This window comes from Buteo buteo, chromosome 22, assembly GCF_964188355.1.
Source record: "Buteo buteo chromosome 22, bButBut1.hap1.1, whole genome shotgun sequence".
NCBI lineage: Eukaryota > Metazoa > Chordata > Aves > Accipitriformes > Accipitridae > Buteo > Buteo buteo.
The window spans coordinates 25,357,821-25,378,038 of NC_134192.1; the positions used below are offsets into that span (position 1 = coordinate 25,357,821).

General features: G+C 46.4%; 1 protein-coding gene across 4 annotated transcripts in view; it reads right to left on the reverse strand.

Annotated features, from left to right (window-relative positions):
* The window catches only part of HEPH (hephaestin), a 31,450-nt gene that overhangs the window by 5,233 nt on the left and 5,999 nt on the right, over positions 1-20,218 (reverse strand). The window contains exons 3-20 of one of the 4 annotated variants that reach the window (XM_075054240.1): positions 19,155-19,399; positions 18,223-18,435; positions 17,461-17,640; positions 16,779-17,033; positions 15,463-15,631; positions 14,083-14,222; positions 11,525-11,656; positions 10,728-10,939; positions 8,895-9,045; positions 8,365-8,577; positions 7,362-7,572; positions 6,948-7,087; positions 5,950-6,081; positions 4,874-4,980; positions 3,903-4,128; positions 2,255-2,394; positions 1,726-1,888; positions 520-552 (exon numbers count right to left, since the gene is read on the reverse strand). In XM_075054240.1, coding sequence (XP_074910341.1) covers positions 520-552; positions 1,726-1,888; positions 2,255-2,394; positions 3,903-4,128; positions 4,874-4,980; positions 5,950-6,081; positions 6,948-7,087; positions 7,362-7,572; positions 8,365-8,577; positions 8,895-9,045; positions 10,728-10,939; positions 11,525-11,656; positions 14,083-14,222; positions 15,463-15,631; positions 16,779-17,033; positions 17,461-17,640; positions 18,223-18,435; positions 19,155-19,399 — 3,062 coding nt within the window. Of the gene's footprint in view, positions 1-519; positions 553-1,725; positions 2,395-3,314; positions 3,352-3,902; positions 4,129-4,873; positions 4,981-5,949; positions 6,082-6,947; positions 7,088-7,361; positions 7,573-8,364; positions 8,578-8,894; positions 9,046-10,727; positions 10,940-11,524; positions 11,657-14,082; positions 14,223-15,462; positions 15,632-16,778; positions 17,034-17,460; positions 17,641-18,222; positions 18,436-19,154; positions 19,400-20,218 lie in introns of those variants that run through there. The other 3 variants (XM_075054241.1, XR_012653986.1, XM_075054243.1) reach the window with 3 other exon arrangements.

Genomic DNA, 20,218 nt, shown 5'->3' on the forward strand with positions numbered 1-20,218 from the left:
CCCTAAACCACATAGTCACTGACAGTCCAAGAAGGCAGGACAACTAATTTAAGGTGCCCCTTGGGTTTTGATCGAAGGGATAAGAAAGAAAAAAAAAAAAAATCACCTCCCTTGCAACACCCTCCTTTAAAACGCTTTGAATCTCTGCCAGTTTCTAAGCTTGCACTCCCCTCTGAAGATGAATCCTTACATAGGAAGTACAACAGAATGTGAGGCCACTAAACTTTTTCACCTAACATGGTAAAACAAGCCTAACAAGCCCAACTTCCTTATTTTTATCATCAGAGCACAGACACTTGGAGGAGAGATAAACAAACCAACCTGGAACCCTCCCTGTTATCCATCAGCAGCCAGGCTGCAGACTAACACGCTGGCCAGCCTGACAGAGGAGAGGCTGTAAGTGGTGTTCATGCTCCTCCCTTCTCCTCAAACAGATCTAAATCTGTACTGATCAGAGAGCTCCCTCCTCCTCCACCTCACACACACAGACAGTATTTAGCAGCGCAACATAGACCGTACCTGCACTGTAGTTTACAACTTCAAGTGCTGGCTCTGAAAGGAAACAAAAAGAGGGTGAGAAAGTGTTAAGAGTCCAGAACATGGCACATTTGGCAAGGACCAGATCCAGAGGCAGCATGGTTTTCCAGGGCTTGCAGGTCTTCTTTTCTCCTGTCAATGTTTTCCCTCTCTGCCACGCACCAAGAGTGTTTTTGTATTACCTGCTTCAAGAGCAGACCCATTCCTGCTGCACAGCCCTTTATGGCCTTTGAAGAAGAGCACAAAGGCTCTGAGCGTGTGGTGGGCTGACCGCCGGCTGGCAGGTTGCTCACTCACCCTCCAGCAGGATTGGGAAGGGCATCAGAAGGGCAAACGCAAGGAAAAAAAACTTGTGGGTTGAGATAAAGGCAATTTAATAAGTGAAGGGGGTGGGGGGAAACACCAAAAGAAAACCCCACTAAACAAAACCCCCAAGAACCCAAGTGATACAAAAGCAATCATTTGCCACCAGCAGACTGACACCCAGCCAGTCCCTGAGCAACAGTTACTTTGGAAAAACTCCCCTGCATTTTTATTGCTAAGCATGATACTATATGGTATGGAATATCCCTTGGGCAATTCAGGTCAGCTGTCCCACCTGTGTCCCTTCCCTGCCTCTTGCCCACCCCAACCTACTGAGTAAGAGAAGACCTTTACACTGTGCAAGCACTGTTCACCAACAGCTAAAACATCAGCATGTTATCAACTCTGCTTTGGTAACAAATCTAAAACACAGCACCATATGGGCTGCTATGAAGAAAATTAACTCCATCGCAGCCAAACCCGGTGCAGAGTGTCACTCACCTTTGAGCACTTTCCAGTGTTTCCTGGTGAAATGAGAAGCCTTAGGATGTGCATTTAGATTACAGGTAATATTCTTAATAAGAACAAATACTAGCTGACGGCTGAACATTGCTTCTCAGACACAAGCTAAAATAAAACTCATAATAGTAATGTAGGCAATGTAAACTCCAGAAACCAATTTGTTATTAATTCCAGCTGCACACATTACCATATTCAAATGGAACATCTTAAATTAATGGTACTTAAGTAATTATCTGCTCAATTAACTGGCTGTTTATCGTATGTAAAAGAGTTGTAAGTGTGATGCAAACACTCAGAATTTAGCAGCAGTAGTAGAAAATGCTGTTCAACACTTTACCGTAACTATCAGTGATAGCTCCCTACCTGGTCTAGGCAAGACTGTGAAGACTATCTCCATACCAGCATGGATATGATCAGACACATGACAATGAAGCAGCCATGTCCCAGGGTTCCCAACCAACATCTCCACCATTTCAAAGGTCCCAGGGAACAGATCCACAACATCTGCTCTGTAGCTTTTGCCACTCTGTTAAAGGGAATGGAGGCTGTTAGTGTGCAGTGCTCTCTGCATACTTTCAGAAAGAAAATTCTGTCAGTGTTTCTGGAGACCACTTTAATAGCTCAAAAAAAGATCTCAAAGAGCAGTTCCAGGGCTGTAGCTGGGAAAGCAAACACAATCTGGTAATGCCTAAGCCTAAGGAGGCTTAAGCTAGACATACCAGCACAATACAGAGGCTCAGTGAGTCAGATTTGGATGTGTAAAATCACATCCCTTTCCTAGTTAGGTGAAATTGCTGCAGAGTCATTCAAGAAGTTCAAGTCCATCAGAGTGAAGCAAAAGTGATGATACTGGTGGTCAGTCTCTGCTTTATCATCAGCAGGATATTCTTACCTTGTACATGAAGGTCTCAGCATGAAAATGGACTGTGTGGACATCAATCTCCTGACCCATTCCCAGCAGGTACCAGTTCACCCACTCACCCTGGAACATGGTCAGCCCAGGCAAGTTTGCGTAGAGCCTCCCATTGATTGCTGCGCAGAAAATAACAGAGTAGAAAAGGCTGTTATTGAAACAGTGAAGACACTGAACCATCTCAGAGGAAGAACATGCAGGTCAAGTTAGATGCTACAGAGCTCACATAGCAACCAGTGCATCAACACTTGGTGTCTTCCATATGACAGTCCCCCAAAAGTTTGGCAGTCTCTCCCCAGCTCAACTACTTATCCACTCCATTAACAGATAGGAAAAGCGACTTGCATCCAAGGCCATGCTGTAGCTCAGCTCAAATCTCAAAAACTACCTCTTGCTGAAAACCTGCAGTCAGCCAGACATGGTTGTCTCTAGAGGTCAAGATGTGTAAAAATGGCCTTCTTAGCCCAACGATAGGGAAATATGTATCTATCTATATACACATAGATCTCTGAAAAATTTACTTGCTGAACAATGAAAACAGGTAAATCCTGCCAACAGTCAGTCCTGTCATTCTGTGTCTCATGCTGGCTGCACACATTACATACTGATCACTTGTGAAAAAAATAAAATAATAAAAAAAAATAAGTCGCTACACAGCAGGACTATTATTTCATAATTAGTACAGCCAGAAGGAATACTGCTTTGACTGCAAATGCAGGAAAAGGACTGAAACAGTGAATGAGATGAATGTGATGTCATCTGAGCATGAAAGTTTCCACGTGTGTGCCAACAGAGGGAATAAGACAGAAAGAGACACGATCTGAGGGCAGGAACACTGGTGCTTTGCTCCCAGATCTGCCATAAGCACTTTCTGTAGCCCAAAACAAGCATCCAACTTCAATGTTTTAGTTTTACTAGCTATAATATTGCGTTAACAATAACAACTTCATGGACATGTATATTTGGAGATTCCTTATATCATCTGTACAAAACCAGCAGTAATGACAGTATACATAATGCAACTCTTCACTGTTCTTACCTCCACAACTGCCAAGAGACTTGTTTTGCTGAGAATACTTCAGATAGATCCAGATATAATATGGAGAAAGATTATCATACATAACATGTTAATTTAGAAAAATGCATTCATCCTACTGTGGTAGAAATGGCTTTTTGGTAATCTGCTAAAACAATAGAGCCATGTATTGCAGCCACATAGCTTAGCCAATTAATTTGAAATCTAGCATATTCTAACAGTCCTGAGACAAACAGAATGAAATTAGTCTGACAAGTTAATTTCACATTTGATTTTATTTCCTGTTCTGAGTCACTCAGACACATCAGAGATTAACCTCTCTGGCCCATATCTTGCTATTCCTCCTGACAGGGACAGCCATAATGATTAGCCTTCATTGTAGATCAGAGATTTGTACCATGTATATGCTGCAATATTGAGAACAACAGACAATTTAATTCTGTTCGTGCCGCTGACAATGGAAAAGGATGAAGGCATTCACTAGGAGTCAGGCTCTTGCGTTTTGGGTGGCTGGCTACTTATAGAGGTCGCAAAGTCAACATCAACTTTGCATACATAGTAATGGGTGCTCAAGTGCCTAACAGGCATTACCATGCATTTTGTTGCTTTCCACAAATTTGTCATCCAGCAGGTTGATCTCCTTGTGATTTCCCTTACTGTAACGTTCCACATTCTCCTCCAAGTACCAGGACTGATTTTCATCAAAAACCAGGAACAGTAAAGCAAACTCCCTCTTTACATCCTTCCTGATCCCATCAGACTGCAGTGCCCCTCTCCGGCAGATCTTCAGGGGTCCAATCAGACCGCTGTACATATCCTAATCAGAATGAAGGAGAAAAACATCTGAGGCAACGATCTTCTCACTCTCCCTTTTGTACACAGTTCTTTGCCTTTCAGCAACCGTATTTTCTGTTCCCTCCATGACCCCACTTAAAACACACAGTAGCACCATTTAAGTACTCTCATTGGTGAACATCAGCCACCAAAGCACAGGAACAGAGACTATACATGCTCTTATGAATGCAAATCCAGAAGTCATAAATATGAATTATATCAAAATAGTCTCCACTCTGTGACTGGAAAAACATCTGCAACTTGAGATAAAAAAGCAGTGATCTCTGGGTTGAATGCAATGGTTTGTTGCAGGATCCTGCAGGTTGTTTCACTGTGAAATCAGTGCTGTGACAACTGATCCTAGCAGTGCTCAAATCTTCCTGCTTTAACCATGGGGCCTAATTTTGGACAATTTCTGCCTTTCTAGATTAGCCCTATGGCTCTCACCAATAGAAACCATGACTGACTGGGAGATGTTCTCATACAAGGTTAGTGTCAAGGAGATGGTGGAATTGTTTTATGAAGGTTTGTGTTTGGAAAAAATAAGGACAAACATCAGGACAAATCTGGAGGATTTCCTCTCCCAGGAGGACACTGGACATGTCATCAAGTAGATCCTCTACCTCTCGGCTGGGCCAATCTCCAAATTGCATTCAGCTCACATTGTTTTCTAGAGGGGGAGAAAAATTGGTTTAACTGGGCTTTTCTGGTTCTAACTTTTATTTTACCTTTACCGGGTCCACCACGGAGTAGTAGATCCAAGGAACACAGGCTGAATCATTTGGCCCTGGACCAGATCTCTCAGGAACTTCCCATCGGTATGTCACAATGTCACCTGAGTGACAGAGAAGGACCATTAACACCAGTGTGATACACCCACTTGCCAGCTTGCTGAGCAGCATGCAAAGGTAAGCAAAAAAAGAAGATCCTGTCTCCAAAGTGTAAATTCATTTCTGATTTCATGGGACATTGCACCTTCCCTCCCCAAGCACTGAAAAACAGGATGGAAGCTCTCCTCTCACAAGCAAAGCAGAGGGGTCACAGGATGCACACACTATCTGGTACCAGCACAACTCTGTTTCATCTGCTGCCTTTGAGACTGGATCTGACCAAGGAAATTCCACCTCTCTTCAGTACAGATGGAGCTTGAGATGATCTTTCCTCTCTTTGAAGTATATTTATGATGCTCATTCAAATTCATTTTTAAAAGTATTGGTTTGCATATTAGTAATACATGTCAGAAAGATAGGGCCCAACTGAAAACCTGTTTGGTGCTTAGACAGCCTGTGCAAGTCAAAGGGGACCAAACATGATACAAATTCACATCTGGACCATGAAACAAATTGGTGATTTCATTCAGTGTCCTGGCAAGCAATTGTGAATTTCTCCTATTTCATACTATTGTGCACACCACAAAAAGTATAGGTCCCAAAGAAGAGGGGTAGGCTTCCCCCATCGTGGGTGGTCAGCCTAGGGCTACCAAGGACTGGCTGAGCTGTGAACTGCCACCACCCTTCTCCTTCCTATAGACAGGCCATGCTTAGAGGAGGGGATAAGGCTGCACACAGAAAGGTTTGTGCTACACTTATCCTAGAAGTCAGAGCAGATAAACTCCCAGGGCTGCCATTCCCACAAAAATGGTATCACTAAAACCACAGTGAACTCAGGTTATTGTTCAGTTCTAGTTCTCTACAATAAGAAAACAAGTACATCTAAGCCTACTTAAGGAAACCAGCCTAGCTATAGGCTAAAATTAGCTTTGTAAGCCCATACAGGAATACGACTGGAGACCACAGTGACTTACCAGGGTTTGCTACTTGTGGCTGTCCTGTCTCCCTTTCCAGCACCCCGTGTGCATGAATGGAGTAGGGTCGTGTGGCGTTGTTCTTAAACACGATGTTGAGAATATCTCCCACTTCCGCCCACAGAAAAGGGCCTTGAGATAGGAAGAATGTACTCTGAGACTAGCAAAAACTGTCAACATATCTCCTGAGGATATTCCCACCTCTCTCTCCACACTTTCTCCCCAGAGACATTCCCTTATAACATTTATGGTGTTCCCCTCCCTCTTCTCTACCTTCTCTCTACCTCCCAAAAAGAGAACTGGATGTCAGTCCCAATTCAAGTAAGTCTTAGAAAATCAGACTGCATGTTTCACAGTGAGAGAAATGAAAGTTGTTACACATTTTATCTGTGCCCAGTACAGCCAAGGCTCGATTTCTGAATACTGCTATGCTAAGTTTCACAATGTCTTGATCATCCCTTGCTGTGCTGCTCATTTCAAAAAACGTGGCAATATTCAACTTGGCCTGACAGTGTCACAAATCAGAGCTGCAGCCTATTTTGAATGGCATATACTGCCTTAGCCTTGCTGCTCTGGCACCACTTATAGTCCTGGGTTCGTAACACAGTCTCCACAGACTTCCATCGGTCGTTGTAATGTGCTCCTCCACTTCCCAAGGCCTGCCTGCTTTTGCCTCAAAAGCATTTCTCTCACAGCTACAGATTTTCACCTACATCTCTCAGACTGCTCTCTAGAAGTCAGCAGTTATTTCTGTTCTAGTCAGAGAAATGCGGGTGTGAAAAATGCTTTGCCTAAGACATGAAAGGAAGCTGGTGCAAAGGCAGGCATGAGAACCCAGTCTTTACTACAAACAGTCTGAATTTCTCCTCACCTGTATACACAGCAGATGCCTAAGCAACTTGGAGACCTTCAGATTACAGCCCTTAGCCACTGAAGCCCTAGAGTCCAAGTCCCATCGCTGTATGAGTGAAAGATGTACCCTGTGCACATACCCTTACCTAGTATCCCTAGGTGTTCGTCACCATTTATCCTGGCCTTGGGGGTCTGGAAAGTCCCATCAGTGTACTCCCTGTAAACTGCTTTCTTGTACCTGGAGCCAAGCAGTCCATTCTCGTTGCTCAAAAATACATCGGCGTAGCTGAGAAATGCAGAATGAGTGCTGAGATACCCCAAAACTCACGGGGAACAAACAGCTAACTTGTGGCAGGGGGTTCACTAGTTGAATGGGTTTCCCAGAGACCTGCTTTGGCTGCAAAGGTGGGCACAGTGACACAGGGGGCTGCAGCTCCCAGCAGCAGCACCACCAGCAGTGGCATACGCACAAGGTCACAAGATGGCCAAGATACCCAACAGGCTTCACCAAGGTCTACTGAAAGACTTTGCCAAAGGCTTCCCCAGAAGAAGGGCTCTACCTCTCTGCAGAATGGTTGTGCCGTTCCCTCTCCCAGCTTCGGTCAGGCATGTAGTCCCACACCACCTCCTCCGCCACGATGTAATACGTCCGCACTCCTTTGTACTGAAGGGCAGGAGCAGGATCCTTTTTTCCACACTTGGAAACGAAGTAGCGTTCCCTCATCCCAGCCTGGTAGTGATTGCTCGTCTGGCAGTAGATCTCAAAAATCCCTGAGGGAGGCAGCACGAACAAGGAAATCAGCAACTTTTAAAGATCCCAGGAAACAGCTGCTTCCCATGCAGAGCTTGTGACGTGGCTGACATCGGTATGTGCGTTGTGTGTATTTGTGCATTTGTTTAGGGAGCTTGGTTGCCACAGGCCAATAAAAGGAGTTGTTAGAGAAACCAAGGAGGAATGGCAGAACAAAGTCCTACAGAAAATCATCTCAGGAGGCTTCCTTACACAATAACCAGATTATTAAATGTGAAGAAACTAATAAAGCGACATAACTGTGCCACCACTGCTGAGACACTGGTTAAGTAAAAGATCTAGCCTGCAAATGCCAAAGGGCAGGAGACAACCAGCAGCTGAGGCCATCACATTGTGTGAACGAGACACGGTATTGTGTGCCTATCCAGCAAAATGGGAAGACTGGGGTCTGTCAAAAATGTGAATCTTCGCAAGCCATGGACAGGGGAGTTAAGCTCTGGCAACTGTCTGCTGCTTTATTCTGAAAGAGATGTTTGCATGTTTCTATGGGTCACAGGCAACAATGTCCATCAGGGCTGTTACTACAAATATTTATTAGGAAGTGGGAGCCTAGAGAATCAGTCTGGGACAATATGGAACAAAATCTCCTGTTCTTCTCCAGAATCAGATGCAACTACAGGAGCTGTGGCTTCATAAATGGGACCAAACAGGATCTAAAGCACAGCTCACCCTGTGCTAAAGAACCAGCCACAGGAGCAAATACCACAATGGGAGACTTTTCCTGCTGCTGAGTTAGATGTACAGGCACTTACCACTGTTATCAGGTTGCATGAAGGCAGTAGCAAATGTGTGGGGGAACAGATTGGTTGAATCTCTCCGCATTCCATTCACCTGCAGGGTGTTTCCCTGAAACACAGCTCCATGTACATCTGCTTCGCTGCCCAAGCCCAGAAGGTGCCAGGACACGTTGTCTCCTTCACACACATTCAGCCCAGGCAAGTTACCAAACATAAACCCATTGATGGCTGCAAAGGAGAAAACAATTAACTCTCTGCAGGTAGATAACAGCCAAGAGATTAATTTTGTGCATACACTTTGACAGGGCAGGCCTGCCAGTGGAAGTGTAGCTTGCCTGTAATACACCCCTGAATACACTCAGAACATGCTTCCTGAGACAGCTGTGCTTCTTGTCCCACATACCACCCACTGCCTCTAGCGTCACTTGATTTCAGGCCAATACAACACACAGACACTCCAGCTTCCCAGCTCAGTCTTCACGTGACTACCACCCCACATTTTGCAGGTTCATTCCTGCTGCACGCAGAACAGCATCAGGCCATACCATGCATCCTGTTTGATTCCTCGAACCCATCATCCTTTTTCACAGAAGTGTCTTCCATCCTCAAATAGTACTTTATGTTTGCGTTTAAATACCAGCTGAGGTTCTCGTCAAACACGCTGAAGAGAAGGTAAAATTCTTTGTCGATCCCTTTCTATAATTACAACGATGGCTGTTAATTTTTAAAATGCACCAATTAACTATCTTTACAGTTAAAGCTGTTTTGCCTGGCTCTCATGTTCTCCTTTACCTTACAACTTGGCTCATTGAGGGCCAGGGCTCTGTCCCTTTACTCATGTTGAAAATTCCCCTTTTGTTCCATGAAAGGCACCACTTACAGATTTTCTGTGATATTTCATATTAGTAAAGTGATCAAAATCCAGCCAAGGATATGAAGTCATTGCCTCCTTCTCCCACTACCCCTATGTCTACGTGTAGGTTTCACCGTCTGTCCAAATCAGACCTGAGATCAGAGCCCAGCCCACAAGGCAGGCTGATGACTGTGTTCCACCCCTCCTTTCTCCTACCACAGGTCTGGATCAGGGATTTTTTTTTTAATTACCCTAAACCCTTGAAAATGTTAATTGTCCTAAGAAATGCATTCCAAAGCATGGTGTGTTTCCCCACTAAAAGAACATCCTCAGTGTTGTCCAGATTCTCACTCTGGTATCAGCTCCCTCAGCTCTACCCAGGAAGACACCCTGCAGAGAGGGCTGAGCGATTCCCAGTCTGGCACACTGCCCACGAGGAGTGGCCATGCACCTTTCCCAATTAAGCATTCATTAAAGGGTTGCCAAAGATAGTGGAGCCAGAATTGCTGCCCCAGGTGATTCTTCCCTGTCCTGCCTTTACAAACAAGTCTGTCTGTTTTGTTTACACCTTTTCAATACCTGCAAATGTTTTATTATCACAGGTCCTTCGCATAGTGGGCTGTGTATATTCACAAGCCTCTCTGCTCAGAAGATTCACATTTCCACCCTGTGTAGCATGCTGATCTCATCTGCATTCCTAATTTAGCTGCGTCTTGCCACCACTGAAAGCAAACTCCTCTAGGGAGGCTCTCATGGCAGCTGTTTTCAGACTTGTAAGCCACTCCCTGATCTACACCACAAGGTAGGCAGGGTGGCAGAAGGTTGTTTTTCTGCCGCCTACTTTTTCACAATAAGGCTCTGCTAATCTGTCTTACACTTCCCCAATATATTAATTTACTGTCTCCCCTAGACTTACTGCCATGAGTAGACTATCCCTGAGTGAAATTCCAAGAGGAAGTTCTGGTCACCCTTCAGATTTCACCTCTCTTTCATCAAAAGCATAAAGACAGACATGGATTTTCACATGCTTTTTTGTAGTTAGCTCTGCTTGAAAATGAACTGATCTTGCAGAAGAAATGAGGGTCACCCAAACCTCAAAGCATTGTATCACTCAAGCAAACCACCTGTAAGTAAGTGAAAATGTCTTTTCAATGTTTCTGAGACTGCAATGAATATTCCACATGCCTATGAAAGCAGCCTGCTATGCAAGTGTCAGGACAAAAGTAACCTATAAAGTCACATCCAAGGTACAGTTGTTCAGCCAAGTTTGTTTGAGTTTTAAAGCAGAGCCCAGAAACCATTTCAAGGGCAACCCTTGGGAGCCCAGAACACTAGCCTTTCCCACGTGAGACCTGGGCACCAGCTGTGCCGATGTTAACCTGCCTCATGGCTTTGATTCAACTCTCCTGGACTCACACTATTGTACGTTTGTTTCCATTATGTCCCCTAATGCTTTGCTGATGCTTCCTTTCTCTACATGGAAGCAAAGAACCTGGTAAAAGCATGGCAGGAAAACCCCTTTTACCTGTTTGTTGTTGCCATCCAAAGTGCCCGGCTTGCAGATGACCAGAGGCCCTACTAAGCCCGAACTGGGGTCTTTGATAGGATTCACAGCCGAGCTGTACATCCAGGTCAGGCAAGGAGGGTCGCTGGACATGGGCCCAACGTGCTTCGGCACAGTCCAGCGGTACGTAAAGTTGTGCAGCGGTGCAACAGAAACCCCATTCTGGGACAGACCTTTAAAACAGATTGGCATGGTTATTCCCAAGGTCCCTGTACAAACTTGATTACATCTTCTCACCAGCTACATTCATGTCACTAAAATACCCAGCATCTGAGGTGAGATGTGGGCGTGTTTATAAGGAACACTCGAGAAAGGAGCTGCTCTCAGTACCACGTAAATTCCCCTTGGTGCCACACCAGAGACAGGCATGGCATCAGGAAATAACAAAGTGGATCCAGCTGCAGCTGGAGAGATGAATGTTGGAAGCACATGGTCATCTAAGCTGGAGTGTGCTGGACATGTTCCTCTGCTCACAGGGTCTCAAACAGCTAGAAATGGTCTGAGCTTTGGTTTAAAATTTTCATCTGAAAAATAGCAAGAACCGTACTCCCTCTGGCACCCTCCCTGGGCACCAGTTCAGTGGAAGGTCTCCTTCAGTGAGGCCTCAGGCAGGCTCAGAGGACCATGCTGGCTTCTACCCAGTAAGACACCCAGTCCTTCCTGGCTGCAGAAACTCCCCAGCACAGAGGAGGTATGGGCTGTGGAGCTCCACCACCAGCATTAGCATTGAATTACATGAGAAAAGGGGGGGCACAAACCGTCATGGTACCACATCCCTTCCCACGCCTTCCCATAGGACACTCCATGAGGCTGGATGCTGAAAGGCCAGGAGGCTTTGTTAACAAACATCACCAGGATGGTGTCTCCAACTTCAGCTTTGATCACTGGACCTACACAAATAGCAGAGAGAGCATGTCAGCAACAGAGCAACTCCCCGGATGACCAAGTGAACCGAAGCAGCCGGGGACACCTTTCACCCAGGTTGAGGGGAGCAGAAGACACAGAAGAGGCGGACGCCCCACGTGTCAGCACCACTTAAGGCTGTTCAGCCCTGACAGCTGGAACAGGGGGCTGACAAGAATTGCCTGAAAGCATTTTGGGTCTGCAGGAGAACTCAGAGAGGCTTCAGGCCCTCACAGGAGGAGTAACACAATGGCCAGATGTGCTGAAATGCTCCTGGGAAAGGCCTCTGTCTCTCGCCCACCTACATAAGGCCCCCTCAGCCTTCAAGGCGTGTGCATCGGGCAGGCACATAAAGAGGGGTGCGAGATGCTCTAAACCCACCGCCGTCTCTGGGAGACACTGCCCCAGCCAGCTAGATGGGAACCACGAGCCTTTAATGTGCCTGTTGGTTCCCACCAGCCTGCAGACCCCTGGGTCCACAGACTGCTCCTGAAAGCTGTGGGAGGGGATGAGGAAAGCCGGGCTGCTGCCCAGCAAAACCAGCAGAGACCTGTGCCTCGATGGCCCTCCACATGCTCGGGTCCCCCTGTGGAGAACATCTGAAAGACACAGGTAACTGTGGTCTCCCCAGGCCCTGCTTGGCACCCCAGCAACTCCTGCCTTGGGGCTCAACATCTCCTTTGGGTGGCACACCAATTCCTCAGAGGAACCCCAAGCCGAGCCCTTTGTTAACAGACCGCTCGCCTTCCTGATATGCCAGAGGGCTCGTCTCTCCGGCCTGGAGCCGTGTCCCTCTCCCCTCCATCAACTAAGCCTTGGGGTTTGACTGCTCCTTGCAGTTCCGAAGGACCACGTTAGCACACTGGTCGACCATGGGGCAATCCCACTGCAACTCTTCCACCCATAAGACTCCCTCTTCGCCATCCCTCCCCTCTGGGATGGCCCAGACTCTGGCCCCACTGCTCATTAAACGTCTCAGGCAACCGATGTAGGCTGTAAAACCAACAGACTCGGAACAAAAAGCAAGCAACCTGCTGCGTGGTTAGTGACCTGGATAGGCTACCCACAGTGTCTGGTGAGCACACAGGACTTTGGGCAGCACCACAGCCAGCCACTGCGAGGGAAAGCACGTGGAGGGCAGCAGGAGCAAGCTGTGGGGTGAGGAACCGTCAGGTGCCCACAGCTGGTGTGCTTAAGAGCCCCATGAAGAAAAGTGACAGCACTAACAACCAACCACCCAGCCTTCCCCACAGTACAGCTTCGTGTATTTTAGGGCAAGCACAGGCAGCATAAGCCACCAGTGCATGCCCGTGCAGCATGGGTTATCCACACTGCACCACACCACATTCAGCAGCTCCCTGTTCCAGAGCTCGGTCCTTCATGGCCCCATATCTCTTCTAGACATCCCAACCACTTTATCAAGTCTGCTTTAATCAGCCAGTTCAAATGACTTCATGCATCTCCCCCCATGGATGTCACTTGTTTATCTGACCCAGGATTTTCATCAATTAATCCTTCAGTGGTTTTAGTTTACCAGTAGAAAATACCTGTAATTTCTTCGTAAAAAGTCATATCCAAGTTTTCCCTCAGTCACTTGTCTTTCTACAGGAATGGGGCTGTTGCTGGTAATGCTAACCCTTTTTTTTCTCCCTTGGTTCCCAAGGTCCAGCAAGATGCTGTCAGCTCCTGACAGTTATGCTGCATCTCTCCTACACATAACTCCACCACTTAACTTTTATTCAGCTGCTTAAACTTCTTTTTTGCCCCTTTCCACTATTCTCTCCCCACGTCCCAGTCTGTATTTTACTCCATGTGCTCTCTCCTTCTGTGGCCTCTGCTGGCATTGCTGTTGCTAATTTCTGGTGTCATTAGAATATTAGTCACTGCTGACACAGGAAGTTGGACCACACCTATATGCTTCTACCATGTACGTCACAGCCTTCACACACAATTCATTTGCCCCTGCAGACTCCCTATTTTCTTCTCTCATCGTTCTTCACCACCCTCCCTGTTACCTGGCTATAACAGAGAGCGCACTCACTCAGGAGAGGAAGCCTTCTGTGAGAAAGTGGGGTTTGTAGCATACCTTGAAGATGCTCAGTCAAAAACACACAAATGGGGGCTATTACTGTGAGCAGTTTAGCTCTAGTTACAGATACTATACCGTGTCCCTCAGCCCTTACTACTAACCTCTAAAGACTGCCCCAGCAGAAAAGCAATTCTGTCTATTCTACCATCCCACATCCTCCGTCTGTCCCCCCTCACTCTTAGATGTAACTGCTGTGAAACACCTCCCCCGTGCCACTCACTGCACCATGAAACAAGAGGATGGTTACAGCCAACTGGTACACCCGACATTGGTACTGTTCTCACTGACACTGAAAGAAGATTTGTGTTGCTGAATGATTCCTACCAAGTATCCCAAGGTGTTTCTCTTCTTCTGATTGCTGCTTTTCCTCACGGAAGCTCTCATCAGTATATTCCACATACTTTGCTTTCCAATAGACTCCACCAATTCGGTAGGGGCCACGCTTGAAAAACTGCTCAGCAGGGCTAAATGCAAAAAGCAAGCGTCAGGTCATTTCTATGAAAATTAGTCCTGTTCTCCTGCTCCCTCCTCACACCCCTTTGGCAATGCCAGCAGCATCTCCAACCCAAGCAGCTTTTCAGACAAGGACAGCATCTCTGGTTTGGAACAGCACTTGCTTCTGTGAAGCTTTTTCATCCTACAGATTCAACTACCCACTGTGTTCAGGGAGCACCTCTGGCAAGCAGGTCTCTCCCAGCTGAAACAGCCGGGCTCGATGGCACAGGTCTGAACAGCATCTCTATACAAGCTGTGCAAAAGAGGGCAGTGAACAAAACTGCAGTGCAGTAAATAAATGGAAAGGCAGTGCTAAAACACTGAGTTCTTCAGAGGCCAGGGGACAGCCCAGGGGACAACTGCGATCATAACTGAAAAAATCCCCACACAACAGCTGTAAGAGAGACTTACTTCCTCCACTACCACCCTCTCCAAACACATAGACAAATGTAACATGCCTCACAGGAGAGGCAGCTTAGTTACAAGGCTGGTTCACAGGTCTACGGAGCTTTCAGTTCTAAGGTCTGCAAGAGTTGCTGCATGGCTTTGAGTAAATCATTAACCGCTCTGCATTTCTAGTTCTCCATCTAAAAGAGGTATATCCTCTCCAACAGCTTCCCAAGGAAGGGAATGGGGAAGGAAGAATGTCTTTGTTTCAGTTAGCCAAACTTTGAACAGGAAACCACTCACCAACTGCTATCACAACCATCTGCCATGGGATGGAAGGCTGTCATTGAGGTCACTGCATTGGATTTCCTAGAAATTGCTTGCTGCAGCAAGGCTACACTGAAGCATATCTGCAGGCTAGCTCTGCCACCCCGTGTCTGCTGCAAGATGTGCTTTCTTAACAGTTCATCAAATATACAGATCTGTTCCTAGGTCAGGCACAGCAAGCAGAAATTAAGCCCAGAGACAAATGTGGTAGCTCACGTAACAAGCTGGGACTCCTGGCGTCTGTGGGTAAGGCTATGAAACACAGCACACTCCTGCATGAAGTCCCCTGAGGTACCTAGTACTGCTCTCAGTACCGTCTAGCTACAGCAGCCTACATTTCCAGATTGGGTGATCTGCCTTCCCAGGAAATGTACACCGCATGAATTGCAGGCATGTATTTTGATAAGAAAGAAATTCCACATTTTCCTTAGCAGCCTCCCTGACACAGAGCAGAGACCCCCAAACACTGCCCTAGCCCATCAGTCTCTTGCTTACCTGCCTGCCTCACTCAGCGGTTTCCCACTGCTTTGGTCAAGCCCTGAAGGTCCATAGTCCCACCGCACTTCCTTTGCGGCTATGTAGTATTTCCGAACTCTCCCTTCCAGGGTGGATGCTGGAGCTTGCCGAGAACAGGGCCGGACTTCATAGAGTGCCCCCATCCCAGCTGTTCAAGACATGGAGGATACACACACTTAACATCTCTCAGCCAATTTGACCGGGCAATGAACACAGTCCCACCTTCCTACTATGAACTGGCCATTTTTCCTCTGTTGTCCCAAAAGGCACATGGCTGGGAGAAGGTGACTAGGTGGTTCCCACAGTAAGGAGTTTTCTGTGTTAGTGAGCAGAGCTTCTTACCTTAGATATTGGATGCTATGGAAATATGGACAGAGAGTGAATAGAGCTTTCTGCTTGTCCTGGTTTCAGCTGGGATAGAGTTAACTGTCTTCCTAGTAGCTGGTACATGCTGTGTTTTGAGTTCAGTATGCAAAGAATGTTGATAACACTGTTTTCAGTTGTTGCTAAGTAATGTTAGACTATAGTCAAGGATTTTTCAGCTTCTCATGCTCAGCCAGCGAGAAAGCTGGAGGGGCACAAGAAGTTGGCACAGGACACAACTAGGGCACCTGACCCAAACTGGCCAACAGGGTATTCCATACCATGCGACGTCCCATCTAGTATAGGAACTGGGAAGGGGGGGCAGGGAATTGCCACTCAGGGACTAGCTGGGTGTTGGTCGGCGGGTGGTGAGCAATTGCCCTGCGCATCATTTGTACATTCCAATCCTTTTATTACTACTGCTGCCATTTTATTAGTGTTATCGTTATCATTATTAGTTTCTTCTTTTCTGTCCTATTAAACCATTCTTATCTCAACCCACAAGTTTTACTTCTTTTTCCCGATTTTCTCCCCCATCCCACTGGATGGGGGGAGTGAGTGAGCGGCTGCGTGGTGCTTAGTTGCTGGCTGGGGTTAAGCCACGACACTGCTCTTCTCAGATGTACCATGCAAGTGCCTCTTATAGGGGCTAGACCTCTTAAGGCATGGCCTCATCTTAGCTTTCAGCTGTACCAAACTCACTGTCTTCACCACTAACCAATGTGGAACATCATACAGTGGTACAAGTCATCCCCACTAAGTCTGGCCTGCCCATTAATAATCAAGCCACCCCAATTTATACAAGACAAGGAATCACCCCATTCATCTAAGGACATTTTTAGTGGGAATGCTGCCCAAGGCAGCGTCCCCTATCACACTGTACGTCATGGGACCACACTGGAAGAAAAAAGGGAGACCACAGAGTGCCTTACCTTGTATGTGATCATTGATCTGACAGCTCAGTAGCCATCTCCCAGGGTTACTGGGGATCATGTCAGCTGTAACAAAAGTGGCTGGGAAGAGGCTGGCCACATCTGTCCTGTGGCCTCGAATATTGAGCATTTCTCCATGGAAGTAGGCTGTATGAACATCAATTTCATTGCCCATCCCGAAGAGGTGCCATGAAACATAATCCCCAGCACACATTGTCACCTCAGGGAGGTTCCCAAACACATAACCATTAATAGCTGCAAAACCAAGCAAGCCAAAATCAGAGATTAGAAAAGGGGCCTTCACAGCTTCTGCCAGCAGGTCACAGTACAGACTTGTTTAGAGGATGGACCTAACCAGAACTCATCCTCCTCTTCTTATTCTGGAGATCCAAGCTCTACAACACATTCCTAAAATTAAGTGTATTCAAAATATCCAAACAACTAACAAAGGCTCATTCAAGCCAACGATTAAATCAAAATAACAAGTCTTTTTTCCAGAGTTGTTGCACTGTCCCTGTGATACTGTTTGCCTAGCACATGATCTCAGAGCTTGCTATCTCCCTCCTCCCCCTCCACTCACACCCTGGCATACAACAGCAGAAAGTGCATTTCAAGATCCCAGAGCACTGACAGCCCTGGAGTGTCTGGGCAGAGTCAGTGGCTTCACAGAGGTGACACTGACCATGCATTTTGTTGCTCTCTTGGAATTCCTCATCCTCTTTGTCTACAGAGCCTGGATCTGTGCAGAACAATGCTATGTTCTCATCCAGGTACCAGCTTAGGTTCTCATCCACCACACTGAACATCAGAAAGAAATCAGTGTCCACATCCTGGCGTCTCTGAGAACTGCCAGTCAGTATTCCTAGGGTGAAAGAAAAGATGAATGAATACCCACCCACACAGAAAAGCAGACATCAGTCAAGGGATTAAAACACCAATAGAAGAGTAACTCTTATCACACAGATTAGAGGCAGATGCTTTCCTCACCATCCCAGCACAGCTCACTGCTGAATTCTAGTAAGCTCACCCTTTTCTAATATATCCCTGCTAATACGTTTCTCACACCCAAGCAGCTCTGCCACTGCATGGCTGAACTGCAACACTTCGGTGTTCTTACTCCTGCTGAAATCAAACAGTCCTCATTTTTTTTTAATACACAAACTATGTCTTGGACGAGATTCCTGCTTTTAACACAGATTCAGAGAGCACTCTCAGATCAAGAGGCCTACAAGCTCACCTGCCCAGCCGCTAAGGCATAAAGACAACATATTGACCAGAACCCAGCTAGAACAGAGGTACTGTCTTCTCCACTCATGCTGCATTTTCCCCTGAAGCTGGGAGCTGCCCACCAGACTATCTTCTCATCCTTTCCTCGTTCAAGTCACCACAAAATCTTCACAGTATGAAAATCCAGCCCTCAGCTGCTTTCTCTTGGAGTTTTTACCTTTTTTGCATGTAAGTAATGGCCCAATTAATCCAGATGCAATGTCCTTTGGTGCATCAATATGAGAGTGGTAGATCCAGGTCAAGCAGTTTGGGTCATCAGCAGTTGGGCTGTGATCTTCAGGGACAGTCCAAGCATAGGTGTAATTCCCTCCTGGGAAAACAGCATCATCCTTCTTCTGATCCTGGGGGGACATATCAGGATACAGGGATCCTAGAACAATTGAGCAATCAACATCCATTCAAGAAGAGCAGAGATGTCCACACATGTAACCTTATACTGAGCTGCTCTCAGTAGAAAGCCACACATATATACTTGGGTAGCAGCTTTTAAAGTGAGACTCACTATCCCAAGACTGAAATATTGTTTAATTATCATTCTCTCAAAGAGAAACTGAGGCACAGAGCCATTGTAAGGCAACTTGCTCAGTAAATGGGTCAGCAGAGTCAGAAATTCCATGATTCCCATTCTGCCTATTGCTACTTTGCCTTCAACTCTGCACGTGTCACAGTCAGCCTCTCTACAGTCTCTAAGGGTGCTTCAAATAGCAGCTCTTTAGTTTCATACTTCACCAGCCTTGTGTACTCCCTGAAGCTCATCACATTCATGACTCATACTACAGCATTTCAAATAATGAATATAGCTCTTTTCCTTCTGTGCCACTCTCCCACTGGCAAGCTTTGGAGGTTCTTCTAAAAATCAAGAAATTTGGGCTGTGTACTGTATCACCCAGGTCAGGAAACTACTCCCAGACCCACAAGCCTGCTAACCCAACATCAGGTGATTTCACTAAACACCCAAGCGCAGTTGCTTTCCAGCAATATAGCTTTGGGCTAACCGAGTCTGCGGCTTTACAGACATCTCTCCTCAGTGCATACTCCCAAGTTCCCAGTGAGAAAAATCTGTCTCCTTTATGGCAGTGGCTTATTTACCTTCAGAGTCCTTTTTGTAGAAAACACCATGAGGATGGATTGTATACGGTCGACTAGCAAAATTTTTTAGGTGTACTTTAATGGTATCCCCCACTTCTGCTCGGATGACAGGCCCAAGGAACCCCAGCCAGCCAGGTTTGGGAATCTCAGTGGTGTATGTGGAATCTGTGTATTGCTTATAGACAGACTTCTTGTACGTGCTTCCCACCCTGTCTTTGCCACGCTGGAGGAATGTTGAGGCCTTGCTGTTAAATTCAGAAGAGGGAAAGGCATCATGAGTCATGCATCATAAAACAGCTGGTCGATAACACAGTAGAGTGATGACAACACACAGCTTTCCCAGGTAAGCCTGAAAGCTTTGGCATTACAGAGGACTGCCTGTGCTCTACCCTAGCATGCTCTAAGCCGTCCATGAGCTTCCTCGTCCCACACCTCTTACTGCTGTGACACAGACAGCACAGCCTGCTTGAGAAACGGGCAGCACTGGCCGTTAGACCTGTCTGCTTTCTAAGGATGTGAAACACAATGGGGGACACCAGCACATTCACCGCTTGGTGAGCCTGGGACCACAGCCACAAGCATGGCCAGACACCTCCTGCCATGCATGGCCACAGCCTCATCCCCAGTTCTTCATGAACAGACACAAAGTGCACCCCTGAACTGTGCAATGCAAACAAGGAATGGGAAGGATGGTGCTTCTCTGACAATCACATGTGGGTGACACAGGAAAGACCAAAGCCCTCCTCATGCTGGTTTCAGGCTTCATTGGGCTTTTAGAAACTCACTTCAATGCCTTCATGGCATTTGCAGCTAAATCACAAGAGAAGGGGGAAAAAAAAAAAGTCTCCTGAGCTCTCTGGAGAAGACAAATTTCTACTTAACAGATTCTGAATTCTTGTAGAATTCTGAATTACTTGTAGAATGGCAGACAAGTCAGGCAGGTATGTACCCAGCACGTAACCAGCTTCCAGAGTTAAAACCTCATAGAGGTACTAAAGTTCAACTCATGAGTATATTTGCACTTTATGGATAATTCTTAGTAGATAAGAGATGAATCATGGTCC